We start from the raw sequence: 21264 nt of genomic DNA, 5'->3' as shown, positions 1-21264 counted from the left end.
TCCAGAACTAGACTTATTACTTCTACAAACAAGCCACACTGTCAGACTACGGAGAGAATTATTGAAGACGATCAAGGAAAGAAAGTCTAGGAAAACATTTTCTGATCACTGACTACAAGTTATATACACACCTAGAATTGTACATACATCCCTGTCTGGCAGGATGAGTCCCAATTTTTACTAAACTTGTGTTGACACACAAAAGCTGATTTATTTCTGGTCCTGGCCAATTACAAGTTGTGTACTGTATCTATGCAGGGAGAGGACATATACAGAACCAATTTGTCTTATTTAATATTCAGCATATTTCACCATTATTGTAGTCAGAGACTGATTAAGGGATCAGACTGCTCTAGGCTAATAAGGTTGTAGTGCACCCTCGCCATCCACGTCAGGCTAATACACAGAAAAATAAACTTTTCCTTAATTTAAAATTCATCTTTCACCCCCAATGCCATGATTTAAACCTCACTACATTCCTTTCATGTTTTTTCTTTTTACTTTGGAGAACTATTCTCTAATATTTTAAAATGTATTTCAGTTTATGCCTCTCCCTGTCACAAAAATGTTGTGTCCCACATCCTAACAGCCTTGTGCCCTATTATGCAACCTCGTCAGCCTATTGGATAATCAGACCCTGATTGTAGTTCCCTGCAGCTAGTTTCCAAAGCTAGATGTATTAATTGAATTTCATACGTAGGTACGTTTGACACTACAATCCTCAAGAATCAGTATAACCGTAACTTCACATCACTACTCTGTGCTACTGAGGACCCTGCTCCTTCCACTATATAACTTGCAGTCTGTGACTTCCTGCTTCCTCCAGCAGCACAGAGTATAATCAGAGATGAGTGATGTGTTGGTGAAAACAGGGCTGTATGTGACAGGGGCAGTGTTTTGCTGCAGTACTATGTGTTCCTCCATTCCCTCTTTGGTGAGGTAGCCCTGCTTTCTACAATTCAGATTATAGTTCAGTTAATGGTCCTCCGAAAAGCTGATCTGCTGCTATTCATTTTTAACATGATTCATTCTAGTTTCCTAGCATTCAGTGCTTAGATCGCCAAGAGCAGCCCACTCGCTCAGTGCATTACAGAAAAAGGAAAGACCACCTCCATGTCCGCAGGATATCCCCCACCTCCAGCATGGCTCAGAAACAGGTGGATATATTGTACCACAACATTAAAAACAATCCTTTAAAGCCCAGAGGGCAGAAAAATAATATAGGAAAAGCTCAGTGAAACAAAGAAATAACATTCGAATGTTTAAATCTTGTGCCTACTAACAGAAATAATCTTGATGGCAAGTCGAGAAGACAGCACAGTTCCTGTACGGAATTATCTGAAGACATTTACATCAAGGAGTAGCATTAGATTTGAACATTGATCCGTTCTCTCTTTGTGCAGATAGATCACAGCTATTTCCTGCAGATCTCTAATTAAATATTTGTGTAACATTAGATCTACTTTTAACTAGTTGTCACTCAGTGACTTAACTATATTACAAGCTAAATCAGGCAGGGAAGCTGTGCATGAGTAATCGGCTCTTTCTTGAAAGCATTGAGTTGCTGTTTTTAATTTATTTCATAAAATGGGTTTTTAAAAAACCATAAAATGCATTCAAAATTTGTAATTTTTATATTTTTTTCATGTCTTACAGTATTATTAGGAAAACATTGCATTAGCAGTAATGGCAGCAGTATCACCAGAAAATAACCCAAGATAATGCAGATATCTTGTGCATTTGTCAGACGAGAGATTGTTTACTTCTGTTGAGAATAGTGAGGATCATATGACATTGAAAGCTGGTGAATGTACACTTGAAATTAATGACAGATTTATTTCAAATCATAGTTTTTTGTTTTTACAAAAAGAAACATAAACATAATGTATGTACACATTTCAATCCCCCCAAATAATCCCAACACAACAAAGAACATCAGAAAGAGAACAGCTAAATTGTGTATTTACCCTCTTTAGGAGTCACTCGAGAAGACTGGTCTGTATGTGAAGGGGCAGTGTACCCCAATGAGGAGCTACCTAGGTGTAAAAGAAATGTACATACATATTAATGATCTCATTGGATACTTTGCTGCTTTAACTGAAGACGCAGGTAATGGTTCAATATATAGGTGTGATCCATATGCACATTACAAAAGGGGTTCTATTATATCAAAATAAATGAGCTCTTGTAATATATCATTGCACTTTAATCATACATGCTTAGACGTAAATTACGGAGTAGGCCAGTCTCCTGGATCCCCCTTCTTCTTTCTTGATAAGTGTGTGGGGCCTTGATGACGTATTTCGGCAAGTGTGATTTCAATGTACCTTTCCAACATCTTGTAGATTGTTTTTTATTTTTATTTTTTAGTGACAATAAAATAAAAATATCAATCTATTTATAAATCATCCCCAGTATGTGCTACCTAGTTGCTGTAAGTAATGGGCACAACACTAGGTGGCGACCTATTATATTTCTGCAAAATGATAGCAGCTAGTCAATGGTCTGGGAATTACTTGAAATGTATGCAGACTTTATGACCTAGTATTTTATCCACAGGGTTGACAAGTACTATTTATCATAAAAGGGTTAATTTGTACACAAAATGCCAGCAGACCTTGCTGCTGGTTTGCTGTGACCCCAATGACAAGCGGGTCAGTGGTGATTAGTGCTGGAGCAGTATCTGTGGCACATGGGATACAGATGTCTGTTTTACCCCTGGGATAGGGGGGGGGGGGTGGACACAGTTATTTCCTGTCCTCCTTGTGTGGGGCACTACAGTGTAAAATGACTTATGATGGAAGTGATGCTGTGAAGTAGGAAAGTGAAGATGAGGATTATGGGAATCTGTGACAAGAGTGACCTTGTTTCCTGTTGTATTGTTCCTTGTCTGACTGCCACTGACCTGGGCTGATAGATCTTACTAGGCTGCCCCTTCCTGTGCTGCGTCTCAGACATACTGGATACAAGAGTATTTGGTTTCTGCCAGGCTGACTTGGGGTTCATACTGAGCACATTGAAAGCTGCAGACATGTTTTATATTGTGACATCTCATTGTGCGGACAAGGCACTGGTCATAATGCCACAGACAAGGCACTGGTCATAATGCCACAGACAAGGCACTGGTCATAATGCCACAGACAAGGCACTGGTCATAATGCCACAGACAAGGCACTGGTCATAATGCCACAGACAAGGGCACATCGGTCATAATGTGCATTTTCAGTAATGTTCCTAACAGTCAAACGTCTGTAGATCTACTGGACAAGATCTGGACACGCCTCAATGGCTAGTTGGCTGATGCTGCAAAATGAACCACAGTAGAAGCTAGACTAGAACTTTATAAAAATAACCAAAAGATTTGCATACATATACTCTTCACAACAGCATCAGTGCACCCAGAACTGTAGTTTCTAAAAATAGGTTGTCCAGCAAATACAGATTACTTTGCATTGCCACTGTGTGTATGTGTATGTGTGTATATATATATATATATATATATATATATATATATATATATATATATATATATATATATATATATATATATATATCTCCTTGATATTTTTAATCCTAAATAAATTAGGTGAAGATGCATTAGTACTACTTTTATTTTCTTCATTGCCACTGGCACTAGCATTGTTTCTTTTCTTGTACAATATATTTAGTGATGTGGTGTAGTCTGAGCATATTTGCCCATTTTTGCCTGTGTAGACTTATCGGTTGGTGGTAAATTTTCATCCTAATCTGACCAACTTCAAGCATGAAACGAGTCAATTAGTCAATTTTCTTCCTCATTGTCCCGGTGATGATGACAGTAGCATCGCAGTGCTGCTATCTGATCACACTGATACTCAAACTACAGGGAATAGTCACTGTCACTTTTTATGCATTTGGTTTTACTATTGCTAGAACCTGAGATATTGTCTGCAAAGGTGCAACTAAGAAAAGAGACAATAGAGATTGGCAAAGGTAATTTTCATCTGATCTGCGAACATGGAATATTCAGAAAATCATTTCACATGTTTGCCTCATATCTACAGAAAATACCGCTTTGGCTTAAGGCATGTGTGCCACGTTATTTTGGGGACCTCTTTTCTTTTCTTCACACCAAGTCATTATTCTCTATAAAGTAACTGACAGTCTTTACAATAAACTTGACATTGGGGCTTCGCTAGAGGGGATGGACAGAGTGATCAGTGACAAGTGCGTAACAACTGGATGGATGGCAACGCATGTAGCAACCCAGCAGTTTCACAATCCAAACTCCAATTTCCACTAATCCAATTATTCATGCATCAATAATATAAGTGGATAGTGATGCTTTCTAAGGGTGATGTCATTCTATGTTCATTCCATGCACACATGGTAAAAAAAAGTAATGGATAGATCTGTTTTTCCAGCAGCTTTTTACAGGGTACAGTAGTTGGTCAGTTTGGTCAAAGTGGCAGTTTTATGCAGACTTTCACTAGACAATTGCTTGCAGGTGGCTTACAATATGATGGAACAGGTAAATTTATAATCTGGGAACATCTATATATTACATTATATTAAGTCTCCCATTAACACCATGTAACAGTAATTCTGAAGTCTCTGACCTACAAAATCTGTAGATATTTAGAAAATCTTTGCAGATGTTTATATTATTCACTAAACTACAGCTATGGATGTTCTGTGTGAGCCACACTGGCGGACAATGTGAGTGCACCCAGACTCGGGACGTATGAAGCCCTCTGTTTGGCTACCATTATGGGGGAAAAAAGAACATTATTCTCATCGGGACTGAAAGTATTTGTGAACCCAGCCCACTCTATCCCGTGTATATTGGTATTTCACGTACCTTGTGCTTTTATTTTTAAAAGACTCTTTGCTTTCCTAGGAAAATGAAAAACTAGGGACAACAAGAGCACTTTGATACCTAAACTTGTGACCGGTCCAGAGAAGATGCAGCCTCTAGAGTTCCTGGCTAACTGTGAAACTGCCACTATCACCCATTCAGAGCCCGATCACTGTATTACTGGAGATTGGGAATAAGCTGTTTGGACCTTAGTCCCTATGTGGTATGAGAAGCTGCAGCAGGTGACACTTACTTTCCCTGAGGTAGCTGAGATGAGAAAGTAGGACCTCCGTGTTGTAGAGGGACGTGCTACGTTGGAAATCCTCCTTTGTCATTTTACAGAGATCTTTACCATCCATGCTCTGGAAAAGGGACGAGTCAATTTCTATCAGTCCATATTCCTTTATAGCCCAGTCCAACCATTGCCGCACATGCTCCTGGCTCCACAAGGTGGGATCTGCAGGTAAAGGGAGGGGAAGAAATGAATGCTGTGCTGTGCTAGGAGCCTCATTCATCAACTAACACAACGGAAGCGTAAAGGAGTATGACCACGTAATTTGTAACACAACTTTAGGTAAAATACACAAATACCATGGTTAGGTAGGAAAGTAAGACCGTACCACTACAAAATACACAATACACAGGACATATACCAGGATGTCCTCACTGCACATCTTCCTGTAGCTATACAGAGTATATACTGTAATCTGGTCCACCACTAGTGAGGGAGCACTATGAGGATGGAGCTACAAGTCTCTTTATGATAGAACTACTGTGTAAAAGAAGAGTATCGGGGAACGCAGACAAACATCCAACAGACACTAGAGAGACCTGGCCGGGTCTTCTGTTCTCAGGCAAGTGTCTGTAATCTGCTAGAATAAGTGGGACTTCCCCAATCTTTTATAATTATTTAACACCATAATTTTGTGCTAGCTCTTAAAAAAAAAAAAAAAATAAAGTAGGTGAAATGTCCACCCCATAAAGGCACTGATGTTTAATGTATCAAGTTACTGTGGTGAATTAATGTAATCCTGAGATACCTGCTGGCACTATGACTCTCCTCTCATTTGTGGTCATATTTGGCGGAGGCGTGTTCTTTTCATCCATGTAGCTGTTGTACGTCATCCCATTGTTCTCCGAGCCGATAAGTTTGCTGCATTTGTTGACGCTGCAGTCAACAGGAGATTCCCTAAATGATGGAGAAAAGAAACTGTCAGTGATCACAAAATAAGCACCCACTACATCCAATCAGCAATTAGCTTTTATTTGTTTAGTGCAGATACACAATAATAGCCAAGGTGTGATTGGTTGTAATGGTTTAGGGCTCATTCACATGTTGAAAACGCTATTTTAAGCATAGACTTTATAGAGGTGTTAGAAGCCGGTTTATAAACAAGCGTCCCTGCAGCTTTGTGTTCTACTTAATGAGCACTCCCATAGAATACCGTTGTATTTCACCGAGCGTTGGCGCTTCTGAATGCAGCAGTCAAAGTTGGAATTTACATAAATCATAAATTAAGGCATGGGTGATAGGATTTGTCAGCATTAAACCCTATAAAATAACACCCATATTTGAGACTTTAGCACAAACTTTGCAGCTAAATACAGTGTTGTAAATAAGCACTAATTTATCACTACTTTCTCTTTATTCTTTAAAGCAAAGGACTCAACCATGGAACATGGTCTGTCTTACAGATCGTATTAAAAACTTATCTTTTCCTTAAACGGTAGATAAGCTTTGCTTACTTGAATTTTTTTTTTTTAATAAGCTACTCAGTGATGTTGCCATATTTCATCAAATGTCCTTTTCAACCCCTGTATGGTTGACCTTGACTTGTAAATATAAAGAAATAAAATGCACTGTTGGCAGTAATGTGTGCACATCTCTATTCATCTATTGAAAAACACGTAACATGTTATATCCTGGTCTAATCTAATATTCTGCTGTGGCTTAGCCCAAGTAGTGCAAGAATATATATAATAAATTCTGAAGCCACTCTAAAACAACAAACTAGATCAACCAACATTAACATGGTCGCTGAATGCTGTCCATCCGCTTTACACGTCTGCAATATATGTGCGTGAGTAATGTAGAAGTATATTGTCAGTCTGGTCAAATCATAGACGTTGCCACTGACAGAGTGTCAGATGTCTTTCAGGGTCAGAATGGTTCAAACCCCTTTTTGTAGCAGAGACTTGTTAACGTCACTAGTCAGAGCTGAGCCGTTCCGCATATAAATGCGGATTTCACTCCATAATGTGTTTCTCATCTCTCCAGAGGGTTAACAGTTCATCCATAATTTTTTCCGAATGTCTGTGCTAGTCTGCCGTTCTGCACAAGGGGTAGGAGATGTTGACTAACATATGTTTGAATTTAAGTTTTCATCTTGTTGGCTACTGTTTTTCCAGGCAGCCGACCAAAGATCTCTTCTCAATCCCCGGAGGGTTATGGAAGAGCCATTCTTGGGGTGTACAGGAGGCCCAATTACAAATAAAATTGTACATGGAAGTGGTTAAGGTTAATATCACTTGGCGCACACATTATGAATGACGGCTTGTACTTTAGGCCCTTTACCATTGTGTATTTTTAGTCCTCTGCCTACGTATATATGGGGAAGGATAAATACGCCTCTTAAAGGGAAATGTTACTAGTTTTGTTTTAAGAAACCAAAGTTAGTTTTTGTTTTCTTTTTTTACTACAGCTGCTGCTCTGAGTGATGGTTTCTTCTAAGTGTATAATATGATAAGGTGAATAAAGTACTATTAATCATAACTGTTTTATTTATGACTCTGCATTAGCGGAGCTAGAAAGGGGCGTGGGCTTACGATGTGGGTGGAGTTTGTACAGAACAGGGTGGGTTTGGGCAGAACTAGGCGTGGCCTGGACAGACCAAGGCAATGGCGTATCTGTGTCCCTATTTTTGCTTTTTACAATGTTGGGAAGTATGTTAACATGCAGAAAGACACAGCGTGCAGAGAAACGCGACTGGATAACAAACCCATATAGTGCATACTATCTGTATGGTTATAAAATGTCAGTTCCCTGTAAATACAGTTAGCAACAGGGAGATTATGACTGGTCTTTGGGAATATTAGGAACTACATAAAATTCTTATGAATCGTTTTAACAAAAAACAAAACCGAAATATTTTGCTGTCCCACATAAACTGTTATTATAAGCCGATTTCTCATGTAGTTTGTTTTTCTTTGTTGTTAATTTGCATATTGACCGCTTTGACACAGACCCTTGGACACAACAAGCTGCAAAAGGTGTAGGGTGCACTGGGCAGTCATCACCTGTACTGACATTAATGATGTTGCAAGATGTGTTTCCCCAGCTTGGCTGGATAAAGATGTTCAGCATTTATTATGAGATATAGTTACTCTACGATGGTGCCTGTTTACTAAAGTACCACTTATCACCACGGACTAACACTATTTTATCACCACAGTGAAAACGAACTCTATGGGAACAGGGCGATTCAATTTTGAAATATTGAAACTAAAAAAAAACATTAATTTTATCAATAACTTTTTTTTTTTTTCTTTCTGTTACTGTTTAGGCACTTTTGTTGCACTGTGTGTTGGCAAATAATTCTCTCCCTTGCACAATAAGACTTTCCTCTTGTCTTCAAACCTTCAAGCGTTCTCTGAAAACCTACCTCTTGTCAGGTGAGCTTATAATATTCCTCAACCACCCTCTTAACTTCCATAGGTTACCTATTAACTCCCTTTACTTAACTCAAGACAACAATCCTCCAAGACCCCTGACCAACATTTCTGTGTGACAGGCATATTATGGCCCACTAAGCACTTTCTACCTTACAGTCTGGCTGGAGCAATATACCCATATAACCAGCCTATATAGCACAATGCATATGTACTGTATGAGAAATGCAGTCACATATAGTAAATACAGGAAAGTAAGCATAGCAATAGTATAGCTTTCTACAAGTAGAAGAGACTGGTCATGGGGACAGATATGGATATCGTGCTCAAGCAGTTTGCTGTTGTAATCCCTACTACAGACTACTGAATGCAAACCACCATTTCTGTGCAATTGCTCCTAGTAATCGCAGACTTTATTTCTTGCCTACCTGGACCCATTCATGTGTTCATATTCCCTTTTAATGTTGACCCGCATTGGTTGGTTAATCCACTCCTGCTGTGGTGGGAGTGCATTGATTTTATGGGGTTGGCCGTAGTCCGGGTTCCCAGATGCTGTCATTTCCGCCTTGGGTAGGTGAGATGTTGCGCCATAAGCAGACTCGAATAGGGACTGATCGTCGCTCACCACCGACAGAGCTTCCTGTGGTACAAAAGAGAAGTCAGATTGAAGTTAGCTCTTCATTGAGTGTTCCTTTATAAAGGGACGCCAGCCCTCCCCCAGCAGTAGTAATCATGGATTTCTGATTCCCCACACCTATCGGTAGCAGTGATGCAAATAAATAAGGAAATGACACACACAAAAAAACAACAATTTTGAGGTGGGAGAATTACAGGTCATTGTGACAGATATATAGATTTTTACATATTGACTTAATTACTTCAAGGATTCACCAAATTCTTCTGTAGAATATTGTTCTACTGGCTCCTGATGAGACTCACTCACCTGCCTTCTGGCAGAAAAGGTTACTGGGTCATCCCAAGACCTTTATCAAGAAGCTGATGGATGCAAAAACAGGAGTAACTTACTCTCAAGGTGCACAGAAAACTAATGCATATCCACCCATGTGCAGAGTTGTTCGTATCTTGAGATGCGCCAACTTTTGCATCTGGTTTAGGATAAGCTATTATCATCCGTGAGTATTTGCATATGTGCCTCCTAATAGGCGCAGGTCTGCATGAGCTACATTTGTGTGGAAGTGCCTTTAATGTACTCTGCTTGCACTCCCTTTCCCTCCTCCATCTCGCCTCTCCAGGCGCAGGCAGGGATAAGTGGCAGAAGTCTGCATAGGAGCATATATGTGCGCCTACGTTCTGGGCATGTACAGAGCGATTTCACGTAAGATACCCTACGCAAACTGGCCCCAATGTCTCCGTAACATCAAGGATTGTTCTTATGGGGAAGATTCTCTCTTCATTTATATTCCCAGTGAGTCTGCTTAGTGTGATCTGCTCTTCTTGCTTTTACAGTCACCAATACACTGTTACAGCTGAATAACACTGTAAGCTAAGCCCAGGCCACGCCATGTTACTGCACTCACATGGATCCTCTTAAATATTGTATGTAATATACATGGATATTGGTTTCTGGGCACTACTGGGGAGGCTGGTTGTGAGGTGTATTATCTGCCAAGCATTGAGACCTGGCTTCTAGTAGTTCCTTGTAGCTATCGTGCTTGGAAAGTTGGTGCTACGTTAATTGTGGGCACTTTATGCTGTTGGTTTGAATTGTATTTATTTATTTATTGGTTTTTACCAGCATAAAACATAATGGTGATATCTTTCTACAAAATTTTGCATATTGACATTGAATTAACTATTACACCATAAATATATAAATGTCACAATGTAATAGCAGTTAGTATATTTGAAAGTATTAACCTCTAGAATATAAGGTTAAATTATAAACCTTATAATAGTATAAAATAATTTTTCCCCCCTAATTTTATATTTATACAGTTCCTATGTTTGGGGGAGAAAAAAGTGCACAACGTTGAGGTTTATACGACGGGTTTTTCCCAGATCCCTAATGTATGTGAAACTCTCCACCGATGTACATGATGATCAGTTTTGTTTTATGTGACCGTGTGCAGTAGACCTGTTATTCATTATCGCTTATTTATATAGCGCCACCAGGAAATATTCATTCACATCAATCTCTGCCCCATTTGAGCTAACAGTCTATATTCCTTAACGTACGTACGTACACATGTCTTATTAGTTTATACCCAATATGTGAAAGCATTAACAAAATTGATCTTGGAAATTACATATCTTAGGAATAAAGAAACCAAATGGCTACAGTTAATAGTAGCCTTGAGCACTCATGGGGCTAGATTTACTAAGCTGCGGGTTTGAAAAAGTGGGGATGTTGCCTATAGCAACCAATCAGATTCTAGCTTTCATTTAGTTAGTACATTCTACAAAATGACAGCTAGAATCTGATTGGTTGCTATAGGCAACATCCCCACATTTTCAAACCCGCCGCTTAGTAAATCTAGCCCATGGAGTTTATATCTCAACTTTGAAACCAGTTATCTTATTTTCACTTCTTCTACACATTCAAAGATGACTGGATCTGTTGGTTTGTGGGATAGATGCAGAATGTCTGTTTAAACTAGGATTTCCCAACCCAATCAATGCTCCGTTACAAGTAAAACTTATACAGGTCAAAAACTCCTCCCTGGGAGTAACAATCTGATTTCACAACAGAGATGAGATTTGTGGTTGCACAGTAGGTTTGGAGCAAATTGGCTCTTTGTATTGAAGGACAGTACAGTCTAAGATACATTTTAAATCGTTATTATACCAACTTTAATCTGTACCTTTATCTACAGACTGTGATAAATCGGATACCCTACAGATTCCACAAATGATATCATAATGATGCTATAAGACAAACTGTAACCTCTTCATGACACAGACATATTTCATGTCTTGCTATGTGCTGACTAAACGCAGAAGAGAACCGAGAAAAGTATTTTCTAAATGCTTTGTGTACTCTACAAAATGTTACTTTTTTCGGAAGATATGGCTTTCTTTTGCTTGCATAGGTAAATGTGTATATATAACCTTTCTATTTGAAGTCCATTATATGATAAGAAGCAGACAGAATCAGAAAACCTCTTACCCCCGCCCTCACACCCTCCACAACTTTTTCTATGATATTTGCAAAACTTACTTTTACCCAAATAGTTCACCCATAGAAATGTACTCCAAAAAAAGTAATTGTCACGTTCTTCTGAGGGATCTGAAATATGTGTATATCCCCATCATAACTTATATTATGTAGAGACTAGAAATGGAGGCATACATTCAATTTATTTTTAAAATAAAAATTTCAATTCTTTATATTTTGGCTCTGTTATTCAACCAGGAAACCGGTCTCCTTTCTAACCTATTGTCAATATAGATCTAGTGGTAAAAATATCAAGTTGTACCTTTCTGGCAAAAGTTTAGAAAGAAGTATAGAAATGTATCTAAAATGATCTATACATGAAGTACAAGGGTGCAACTATAAATTTCTTGGCCACATATCATAGTTTTGAGGGGCCTCAACTAAAATCACACTCACTAAGCACCTAATATCTGCTCCATCCCAAAAGCTTGGCTGGGCAGGGGGGTGGGCATCTGCCTGGGACCAGTCCCCATAGAGGGCTTACTTAGCCTGAGTCACTGAACTATCTGCATTTTTTTTTTTCCTTTTAATGTGTTCAAAATAATTCTACCCTCCTGATACATTTCCCTATAATGACATTGCAGTGATAGTCTCTGAGAATATAGGAGACTAAAGCCAGGCAAATGCTTATATGTTCTGTTCACTTTATAGAACTTCTGGTGTTGGGGAAAAGCATCAGAAGTAAAGCAAAAAAAAGGAGCCAATTTGCTCCTAGAGAAACCATGTTACCCTGCAAAGGTTGTACTCACATGTGTATTTATTTGCATGCAGGGAAATACTGGCTGCTTTTGCATGTAATACACTAATATTGGACAGCTTTATATTTATACTGCAATTTTGAGTTGAGCTAGGACACGCACCCTCCCAACTCAAAATTTGTCTGAACCCTCTGCGGTGCAACTCAGTTTTGCAAAGGTGAAAAAAAATTTGGGGTACTTTGCTCCTAAATGAGGACCCTGGTTGATAGTAGTGATGTATGAAATTGTCAGTAGAACACTTACAAAAGTATTTAGCACTGCTGTTCACGTACTGTGTAAGGTTGGCATTTTATCCGTTAACTGTTCTGCTATTGTATCACAAACTTTCTTCTATACAGCTTTGTGTTGCACTCATGTATGTGCCGAGTATATACGGAGCATAGACTAAGTCCTAAAATAGAGCATACATATGTTGTGTGGAGTTTTTTGGTTTTTTTGGTGTTTTTTTTTTATGCACTTACACCTTTGTGTGATATGAATGTGAGTGTATGGAGTTGTCATGGCAACAACCAATAAAATTGCCGCACCTGGCTTTCTCCTCCCTGTGAAAGTGACATAAGGCCCTTTGTGCTGATTCCGTCTGTGGGCTGTTTATGTGGCCCCTGGGAGGCCTACGCTTCAGTGAGGTTATACATTCCTTCCACAAGCTATATTAGATAGCAGCACCAGAGTATAAACGCCCCGGCACCAGACAGTCAGTCAGCAGAAAATGGTAACAAAATATCTTTCAAAGTCAACTGCTACTTCATAATCCCTCTACCTTTCACCAAAATGGCTTGTATTGTTCATCTTTCTATTGCACCAAACCAAAACGTAAAATGCCTCATCTGGACCTCTGTTGTCTCTCCAGACTCACTGGGGATGACTGGCTTCAGTCTACTATCTGGTGAGGTGCTACAAGTGGTATAGATTTTATATTAGAAGTGTGTGTGATGTACACAGTCCCATTTCCGGAATAGAAGCCGCTGTTGATTACCTGGAAACAAATGTTTAAAGAATTTGCTGAGGTTGAACTTGCAGCCTGTTCAGCTTTATTATGAAGCCTATTGGTTATAGCATGTGATTTTCCAGTTGTGGGACATCGTCTAATAATTCTGTACAAGCTAAGAACCACGTCATCAAGCCTTCCAATATGTAAGATAGTGCTGACAGTGAATGTTGTCTGTGATTTGTTTTCTTACTTATGGTGAAGTCTGTTGAAATCAACAGGCTTATAGTGATATTCTTCATGTGTAGAACATTCCCAGTGTCTGCTCACCTTGTGTAGGTGCAACACAGATCTGGGGGTAAATGTATAAATCTGCGGGTTCTTCAACACCCGCGTGTTCAGCCTCTTCCGCGTTTAAATTTCAAGCGGCGCTGCATTGTAAAGGGTTAACTTCCCTTTACAAGGCAGCGCCGCTTGAAATTTAATCGCGGAAGAGGCTGAACACGCGGGTGTTGAAGAACCCGCAGATTGATACATTTACCCCCAAGTGTTTATTCCATGGGGAGTATATTATATTGGGACTTGGGGAACTTTAACAAATGGCTAAAAAACAGGGCTAAAATACTATCCTGTTGTGGGGAAAGTAGTTGTGACCTATTGTCTATAATAAGAATGGTGATACCATCTCTCAGCAAGGTGACCATTTTATAATAATCATACATGTTGTTAATAAATAACTCCTGTAAATAATAAAGGTATAAACGGCGATTTCTGATGTCATCACTTCAGGTTTTTATTAGGAAAATGTATATATTATCAGGAATTCTGCAGCCTTCTGTAAGTTATTAGACAGAGATTAGAAGTCACTGTGGAGGTCTCTGACCCTATATATGTACAGTGCTACAGGCTGATAGCTTTACACATCACACAAATCCCAGATGACTTATAATATCCATAATAATTCACAGCGGGGGCTCATTATTCCTTTTATAAAACTGTTATGGACATTTCCCTGCTTCATTATTCTGGTCCACACCGTGTATGGCATATGTAGGGTGACCACTTGGCCAGTATGTTACCCGGCTGGCTGTTAAAAATAGGATTCTGTGCCAGTGCTACTTGTAGGGAAGCAACATTATGAAGTAGGAAGGCTGGTATTTTGCAGCACCCATTGTTATTGCTCATGACCCTACTCTGCCTCTGTAGTAGTTAAACTAGTGACCTAGGCCAGCCTGAGGCGTGAGGGACAGGACAGACCCTCAGCAGAAGCAGCGTTACAATATGAAAGTTGTGTAAACACAAAGTGGCAGTGAAATGTAGGTGCTGAGGGCGCAAAGACATTCCCTGGCACTGAATGACTTAATTGCAAAATGACCTCATTTGAAATCTGCATTGAAGAGAATAATAGCAGAGATTGTACATGTATATAAACCACCACTCTCATAGTGCCATAAATAGCATGGTCATAATGCTAAACAGTAACTACATAAAAGCAAATAAAGCACAGATTCTAGTTGCATAATTTGCAAAGTGCTTTTACACTGTATGAGAGGAAATAATCCTGAAACACCATACTTTTAGGAGTATTACATCAGCATGACTTCAGCATGGAAAATGTCCAGTGTAACTATGATTAGAGCAGATGTGGTACATTTACTACACATGAGTGAATGTAGTTAGGGTAGGTAAAACTGTTTTTTTATAGCAGATATCCCAACATTTCATACAGAGTCACTTTACTGCAAATTTGCATTTACTCCAATTACACACATAGGAGTGACACAAAGTAACATTATAACAACTTACTCTAGTAAGAGTAACACTACAATGTACTAAACCTGGCAATAATGCAATCGTATCACACTGGTTGTGGGCCAAAAATCCCTCCATATTGGCCTAACTCTTCACTCTTCCCAGACGTATGTGCACTCAGCATTATTCTGACACAGACAGCGGGCCTCTCTGCTTGACATCACTGATAAAAGAATAGTTTGCACTCTGATGCCCAGCAAATGTAAATACAATGTTAAATATCTGAAGTCCTGGCAAGATAGACTTTATATAAATATCTGAGACTGTCCTTTTTTTATTGGGTCTGTGACTAGATCACTTATAAGTAACTTATGGTATAAATGTATTCAAAGGAAATTGCGCCGGACGCTTGTTTATATAATTGCAAATGCACTTACTTTTGAGATTGTGTATATTTTGGTAAAGGAAATCTTTATTTCTGAGACCAGGGGAGAAAATTTGTTTTTTTTCTGTTTTAACCTTGCTAGAGGAAATGCATTATTTCTGATGTGTATATATCTGATACAATAAGTTTTTGTTTAGAAAGTCTTTTGTATATCTTGGTGTAAGGAAATGTCTTATTTTGAGGTTTGCAACTTTTCTTGGGGAATTCTTTTCTTTGGAGGAAATGTGTATTCTGCAACTGTTGGAAGAAAGCACCCATGCTAATCTCATGTTAATTAGACCTACAGATTAGACCCTAAATCTAATCTGTCTTCTGGCTGTTCTGAAGTTTGGACCCAGCTCCTAGTATCACCGCTCTGCCGGCTACCCAGCAGCTCTTGCCAGTGTGATAGGGGGATCCATCTAAAGCACCCTGATCCATAGTAAGCAGTCAGGGGTACCAGCACTGGAGTACACTAGCAGCGACAGTTACCCAGCAGGAACGTGGTTCTGGATGCCATAAAGAAGTCCAGTGATGGCAGCAGGCTCTTCCTACTGCGGCTGGAGGGGCGTATTCGGAAAAACAAAAGGGGGCGCTGGCAAAGTAAGCTCAGCTGGTTCCCAGCAACAACAGACAGGGTGGCATAAGCGGTCCATTCTGTCACAGGGTCATCATAGGTTTTTATGATTGTATACAATAATTTAGTGTAATAATTAATGATCTCACTAATCAGAATGAGACTGTGGTAATTGTTTGCATCTCTTACTGCCCATCAATCATTTATAAACTGGGAGACCAAGTGTCAGTATGCCATTGTTTTGGGACCCCTAAAAGGTGTTTCCGCAAAAGAACACATTCATATCTGGCGATTAGAAAACATGTACCTTTTTGTGGTAATTCCTCCCCACCCCCCTGCTTCCCAGCTAGATTCACCTCTGGACCTTGTTACATAAGCTTGTGTCTTCAGGCTGACATCTGTCTCCCTGCTGCTGACTCTCTCATTCTCCCGTCTTCTGATCCCAGGAGTCCAGGCGTTCGTGACGTCTGAGGAACCGGATGCCAGCCAATTCTATCAAGAATGGAACTAATATGTCCTTTCCTTAAAGATCGATTCCGCAATAGATATATAATTGTAATATTTAAGTCTGGGGGTGAATTTGCTGGGTACATCTTGCTTCAGATTCATGAAATGAATGTAAAGTGTAAATATTAATATATTTAGCTACAGAAATGTGCACAATATACATTGTAGGGTTTAGTGGTATACCATACTATTTACTTTCATTCCCATACCGTCACTTCTAAAATGCCACTTTGACCACTGGTTGGGTTCAATTAATTTTGGCATGCCGATAACACTGATTTCTGCCCTGATAGTGTGTTGTAATGTTGAAGCCTCGCTGTCTAATGTAACTGAGGTTAGATGGATAGAGGGGGAAAGGAATAAAGCCACTTTTTAGTTAAAAGTGCCTCATAATCACTACCTGTAAATCTGTGTCAGATATTCTGTACATACAAATTTATCATTAGAATACTCCTATTTAGCAAACCAGACAAAAGGGGTCTGATTCAGAGTTGACCGCCAAACGGAGTAACTTCCACTGCCTGCGTTTGCATGCCCATTTTCTGACTTTCAAGGCACAGTTGGGCATAAGTGCCAGAATCACGCAAGTCTAGATAGAAGCATATGTGTGCACCCACTTTCTGGGCATGCACCGATGAACGCAAGATACGCCATGTAAACTGGCGTATCTCCCCCTCTGCATCAGCTCCAAAATATATGCTGTATAGTGATTGTACATTCTGAGTAAGATCCACTATATGACACACATGGGTGGTCCCTGGTTTTGGAGGCGTTATGAAAGATGGAACGTAAAAGTTGCTTTTTTTTCTATTTGTTAGAAAAACTATGAAGTGAATAAATGGAGTTTCTGTATACCTGCCATCCAATCCTAGATTCCTTGTTTCACTGTAACACTGTATAATGTTTAATTGCACAATGTATAATTGTGAGTCGTCTCCTCCTGATCTTTTTGGCTTCTGATATATATTCTCTTAATCTTAAGAATTGGTTTAGAATTGCTGGGGCAGTTATTGCACTTCATTCAAATGCTTGTCTTCTAAATATAAATGTTACTAATGTGCTCAGCTCTCGTACAGATGTTGGGTGAAAAAAAAACAGGAAGTTGGGCTGGTATTTTTAGAAGAGAGAAAATCGTTTCTGAAGCGTTGATGCTGCAGATTGTTATTTTGATATTGAAACCACAAACGTCAGTCTAGAAACTTCAGGACTATCTAAGGCAGTAGTTATTAGTCTCCATAGGATAAATAATAATCGTGGTACATTTTTCCAGTCATTCCCATTTAATAACTTGCTGAAATAACATATTGTATATGGAACATTGTAACCAGCAAGTGTTGTGTGTAAATGAAGCTTGTGTTTTGTATGGAGAATGTTCATGCAGATTCTGAGAGCTTACAATGTGCATTCTATTCTTTCTCTTTGATGCTTAGCCAAAAAGCACAGTATCTCACATATGTATGTTATAGAATCACTGACATCACCAGCTCCATTATCTCCACCTCTACCTACTATACAGTTTACTCTATAAACACAATTGTCATTTCTGGGCACAATAGACATTTTTTATTTATATCTTTCTATTCCGCTCATATAAAGTGCCCTAGGTCTTATTGGGAGAAATTATTATTATGGTTATTGCATTTGGCACAAATACATTTATCATGTCATATTATAGATCTGCTCCAAATTTGCATTGAATTGCTTTTTGTCATTTGTATCTGGTTGGCTGTGCTACTTGTATTACTTAGAATTACATTATTTTGTTGCATATGGCCGCACCAATGTCTTGTTTGCTTCCTCTGTTTCTACCCTTTTTAAAATGCTGTATTTGGTAATTACACACTTGGCACCTTGACTTGGCTGAAACTTAAAGCAATTCTGAGATGCAGTTTGGATTTCATATATCTACAAATTTAACATCTCAGTGGTTGCAGACATTTGTAAAATATAAGCAGTGGTAGATTTCAGTTTTCTAAGAAATATTCTACTGACATTTGTTACACGTTTCTCATGTTGTACCTTGGTGTGTGCATGGACTGTTTACAGCGCACTGCCCCGTCTTAGTGAGTTATCCAGTTTTTACTGTTAATTATTGGCAGAACAGGGATGATTGAGACATTCCTACAGTCCGTTATACAGTAATCTATATACCTGTAATACTAGCTGCAAGGGAACATTGAGAGCAGGGCATGGGGCCCCGGAAAGGGGTGACCCCGTTGCCCCATAGCAGCTACACCGCCAATTGTTATGCCTATGTCATAAAGCAAGAGTGAAGCAAGATATTTTTTTACATTTCTCCCCCCCCCCCCCCCTCCTGTTTATAGACAGCCAATGCGATGGAAAATCAATGATTGTAAGAAGTGAGCATTAACGCACCCCAGGCGCCTGCACATGGTAGTGGGGGCAAACTAATAATTACTAACTATTCTTGAGAATGACGCCTAGCAATTTATTAGGAATTAATGACATCAGGTAAGCCGGTGATTGAAACACTCGCACATTACCCTTTATCTTACCAATAAGATAAAACAGTACATTTATTCAAAGAAGGAGACGCCTGTCTTATATAAAATGCCTGCTGATATTTTATTAAAGTGTTACATGCCATAACCAATCTGATGATAATGAAGGAAGGAGCTGGGGGCCGCAGTGGACTGCTCGGAAGGCTGCCTTGTGCTCATCACTGTTGGTGATAGGTGCTCTACTTTAAGTTTATGTACCAGAAGGACCATATTACCTGGAAGGCCATTTGGTACACTGGAAACTGTTGTCTAACAGGTCTAGAAATTAATGCTGCCCATATTTGATTAAATTACTTTTTTTTTCTTTTAGATGTAATTGGCCCCAAACTTCTGTGTGTGTGCTTGAGGGGGAGGGGGGGTTCTACAATACACCACTGGCTGTCCTGCTTTACAGCCCCTGACTTCTAACGATTCCTGCATCAAGGGGCGTGTACCTGGTAGTAAAGTTGGAGGTAAAGTACAGAGGCGAGAGGTGTGCACATTTTATACTGTCTGCTGTTAACCAGACTGCTTGAAACAAGTTGGTAAAGTCAAAGTACCCTTTTAAAGCCCATTCACATTCTGAAATGCAGTCAGTTCAGACCTTGCCATATTTCCTTTGTGTTACTCCTGAAGAAGCAATAGATCTGTAAAGAAGATTCCCTTTTGTCTGCCACCCGCTATAGGTTTTAGTGTTGGCTATATTATATTATACACATGACTATCTGTGGCTCTTATATAGTATGTTCCAAACTAGCACAGTGCAATAGAACATCTTTTTTCTAATGAATGGGTTCTAAGGATAATGGAACCAAAATCCCCCTTTCTATTCCTATTAGTAAATCCAGCGAGCTGATTCTGTCATGTGCAGTATATGGATCAGCAGCAGGGGCTGGCTGACAAATTTTAGCCTGGGGAGGGGGGATCAAGAATCCGCTCAGCAGCCAATTAGGAACATTTTAACGGAACAAAATGCAGGTAGCTCAGTGATCCAGACTATGGAGGTAGCCAGCTATAGGATCGGCTGGGGGGGCAAATGCCCCCTTCCACTGATCAGCAGTCATCCAATGACCTCAATAATTATAGAGATTTCATTTATTCTAATAGACATTTTATGCATTTAGTAAATACCACCACCGCAGCCATATTTAAGAAACCATTCCATAAGTCATACATTGTCACACACTGGCTAAGAACTAAGAACATGCTGGATGTTTACCTGAAGTTCTTCAACAATTCTTAAGAAGTGTGGCTGTTTGCAACTAGCAGCACACAACAATATGAAGTGCTCGTTACCCTGTGTGTGCCAATCCTGCCACCTAAATTGCAAATCTGATGTAGGACATAGAACGTTATTTACAGAGATGCTGCATCTGTATTCCGCCTATTGGACTCCATGTTATTTTATGTTATCTTAGAGCTTCCATTATGTGCCGTTCCAGAACTGGCACCACTTAGTAAACCTGCTCCCTATTGTTCACAGTTGTATAGTCTGCTTGCTATAGGATGGGACATAGGAAAAGAAGGTCAAATGGTCCCTTTGTTTTCTGAGAGGAAGCCGATCAGGAAGAGCTGGATGTGTCCAGCGGAAGTCTCGCTGCTGCTGATAAAGGAACCTGACTGTGGTTGCTTTGGATGCAGTTAGAAGACTATCAAATGCTGCTACAAGAACAACATATATTTTAAAATTACTGTGGGCTTTCCAGTGACTTTAACTCTTCATTCTCCCACACGTTGCTCAAACCCTTTTACCAGTAAGCTAGAGGTGAGCCCTGCCCCCTCTGTTGTACGGATTCATCCATTATATACATTAAAGTCCTCTCCTAGGTGAGCTGTGTGTGTGTGTGTGTGTGTGTGTGTGTGTGTAGCATATAAAGGGAGTTCCTGGGATCTGCTGCTGCTGTGGGTGTTCCAGCATATTGGTTCTAGAGATACTCTATACCTCATCTTCTACACAGATGGAAAAATACAGTGCTTTACGCCCATAGCAAGTATTCAGCCATCACCACAAAGTAAAACAGAACACACGGCATGGTCCCTGGGAGCAAGCGGATAGGAATCTGTCAGATATGTAGGAGAGATCATACTGAAAAATACTTACTGGTCTTCTACATTCATGTCACTGTTATGACCTAT

At 39.5% G+C, this 21264-nt stretch overlaps 2 protein-coding genes across 3 annotated transcripts in view; one reads left to right on the top strand and one right to left on the bottom strand.

The window, feature by feature from the left end:
• ETS1 (ETS proto-oncogene 1, transcription factor) overlaps nt 1-21264 on the top strand; it is a 223620-nt gene that overhangs the window by 29274 nt on the left and 173082 nt on the right. The window lies entirely within an intron of this gene.
• Nucleotides 1-21264, bottom strand: part of FLI1 (Fli-1 proto-oncogene, ETS transcription factor) — a 56491-nt gene that overhangs the window by 27557 nt on the left and 7670 nt on the right. For both annotated transcript variants that reach the window (XM_075190491.1, XM_075190492.1), the window contains exons 2-5: nt 8935-9146; nt 5878-6026; nt 5091-5294; nt 1968-2036 (exon numbers count right to left, since the gene is read on the bottom strand). In XM_075190491.1, coding sequence (XP_075046592.1) covers nt 1968-2036; nt 5091-5294; nt 5878-6026; nt 8935-9146 — 634 coding nt within the window. The remainder of the gene's footprint in view (nt 1-1967; nt 2037-5090; nt 5295-5877; nt 6027-8934; nt 9147-21264) is intronic.

Source organism: Mixophyes fleayi, chromosome 11 (assembly GCF_038048845.1).
Source record: "Mixophyes fleayi isolate aMixFle1 chromosome 11, aMixFle1.hap1, whole genome shotgun sequence".
Taxonomy (NCBI): domain Eukaryota; kingdom Metazoa; phylum Chordata; class Amphibia; order Anura; family Limnodynastidae; genus Mixophyes; species Mixophyes fleayi.
The sequence above is the reverse complement of the archived record's forward strand: the minus strand, read 5'-3'. Positions and strand labels throughout refer to the sequence as shown.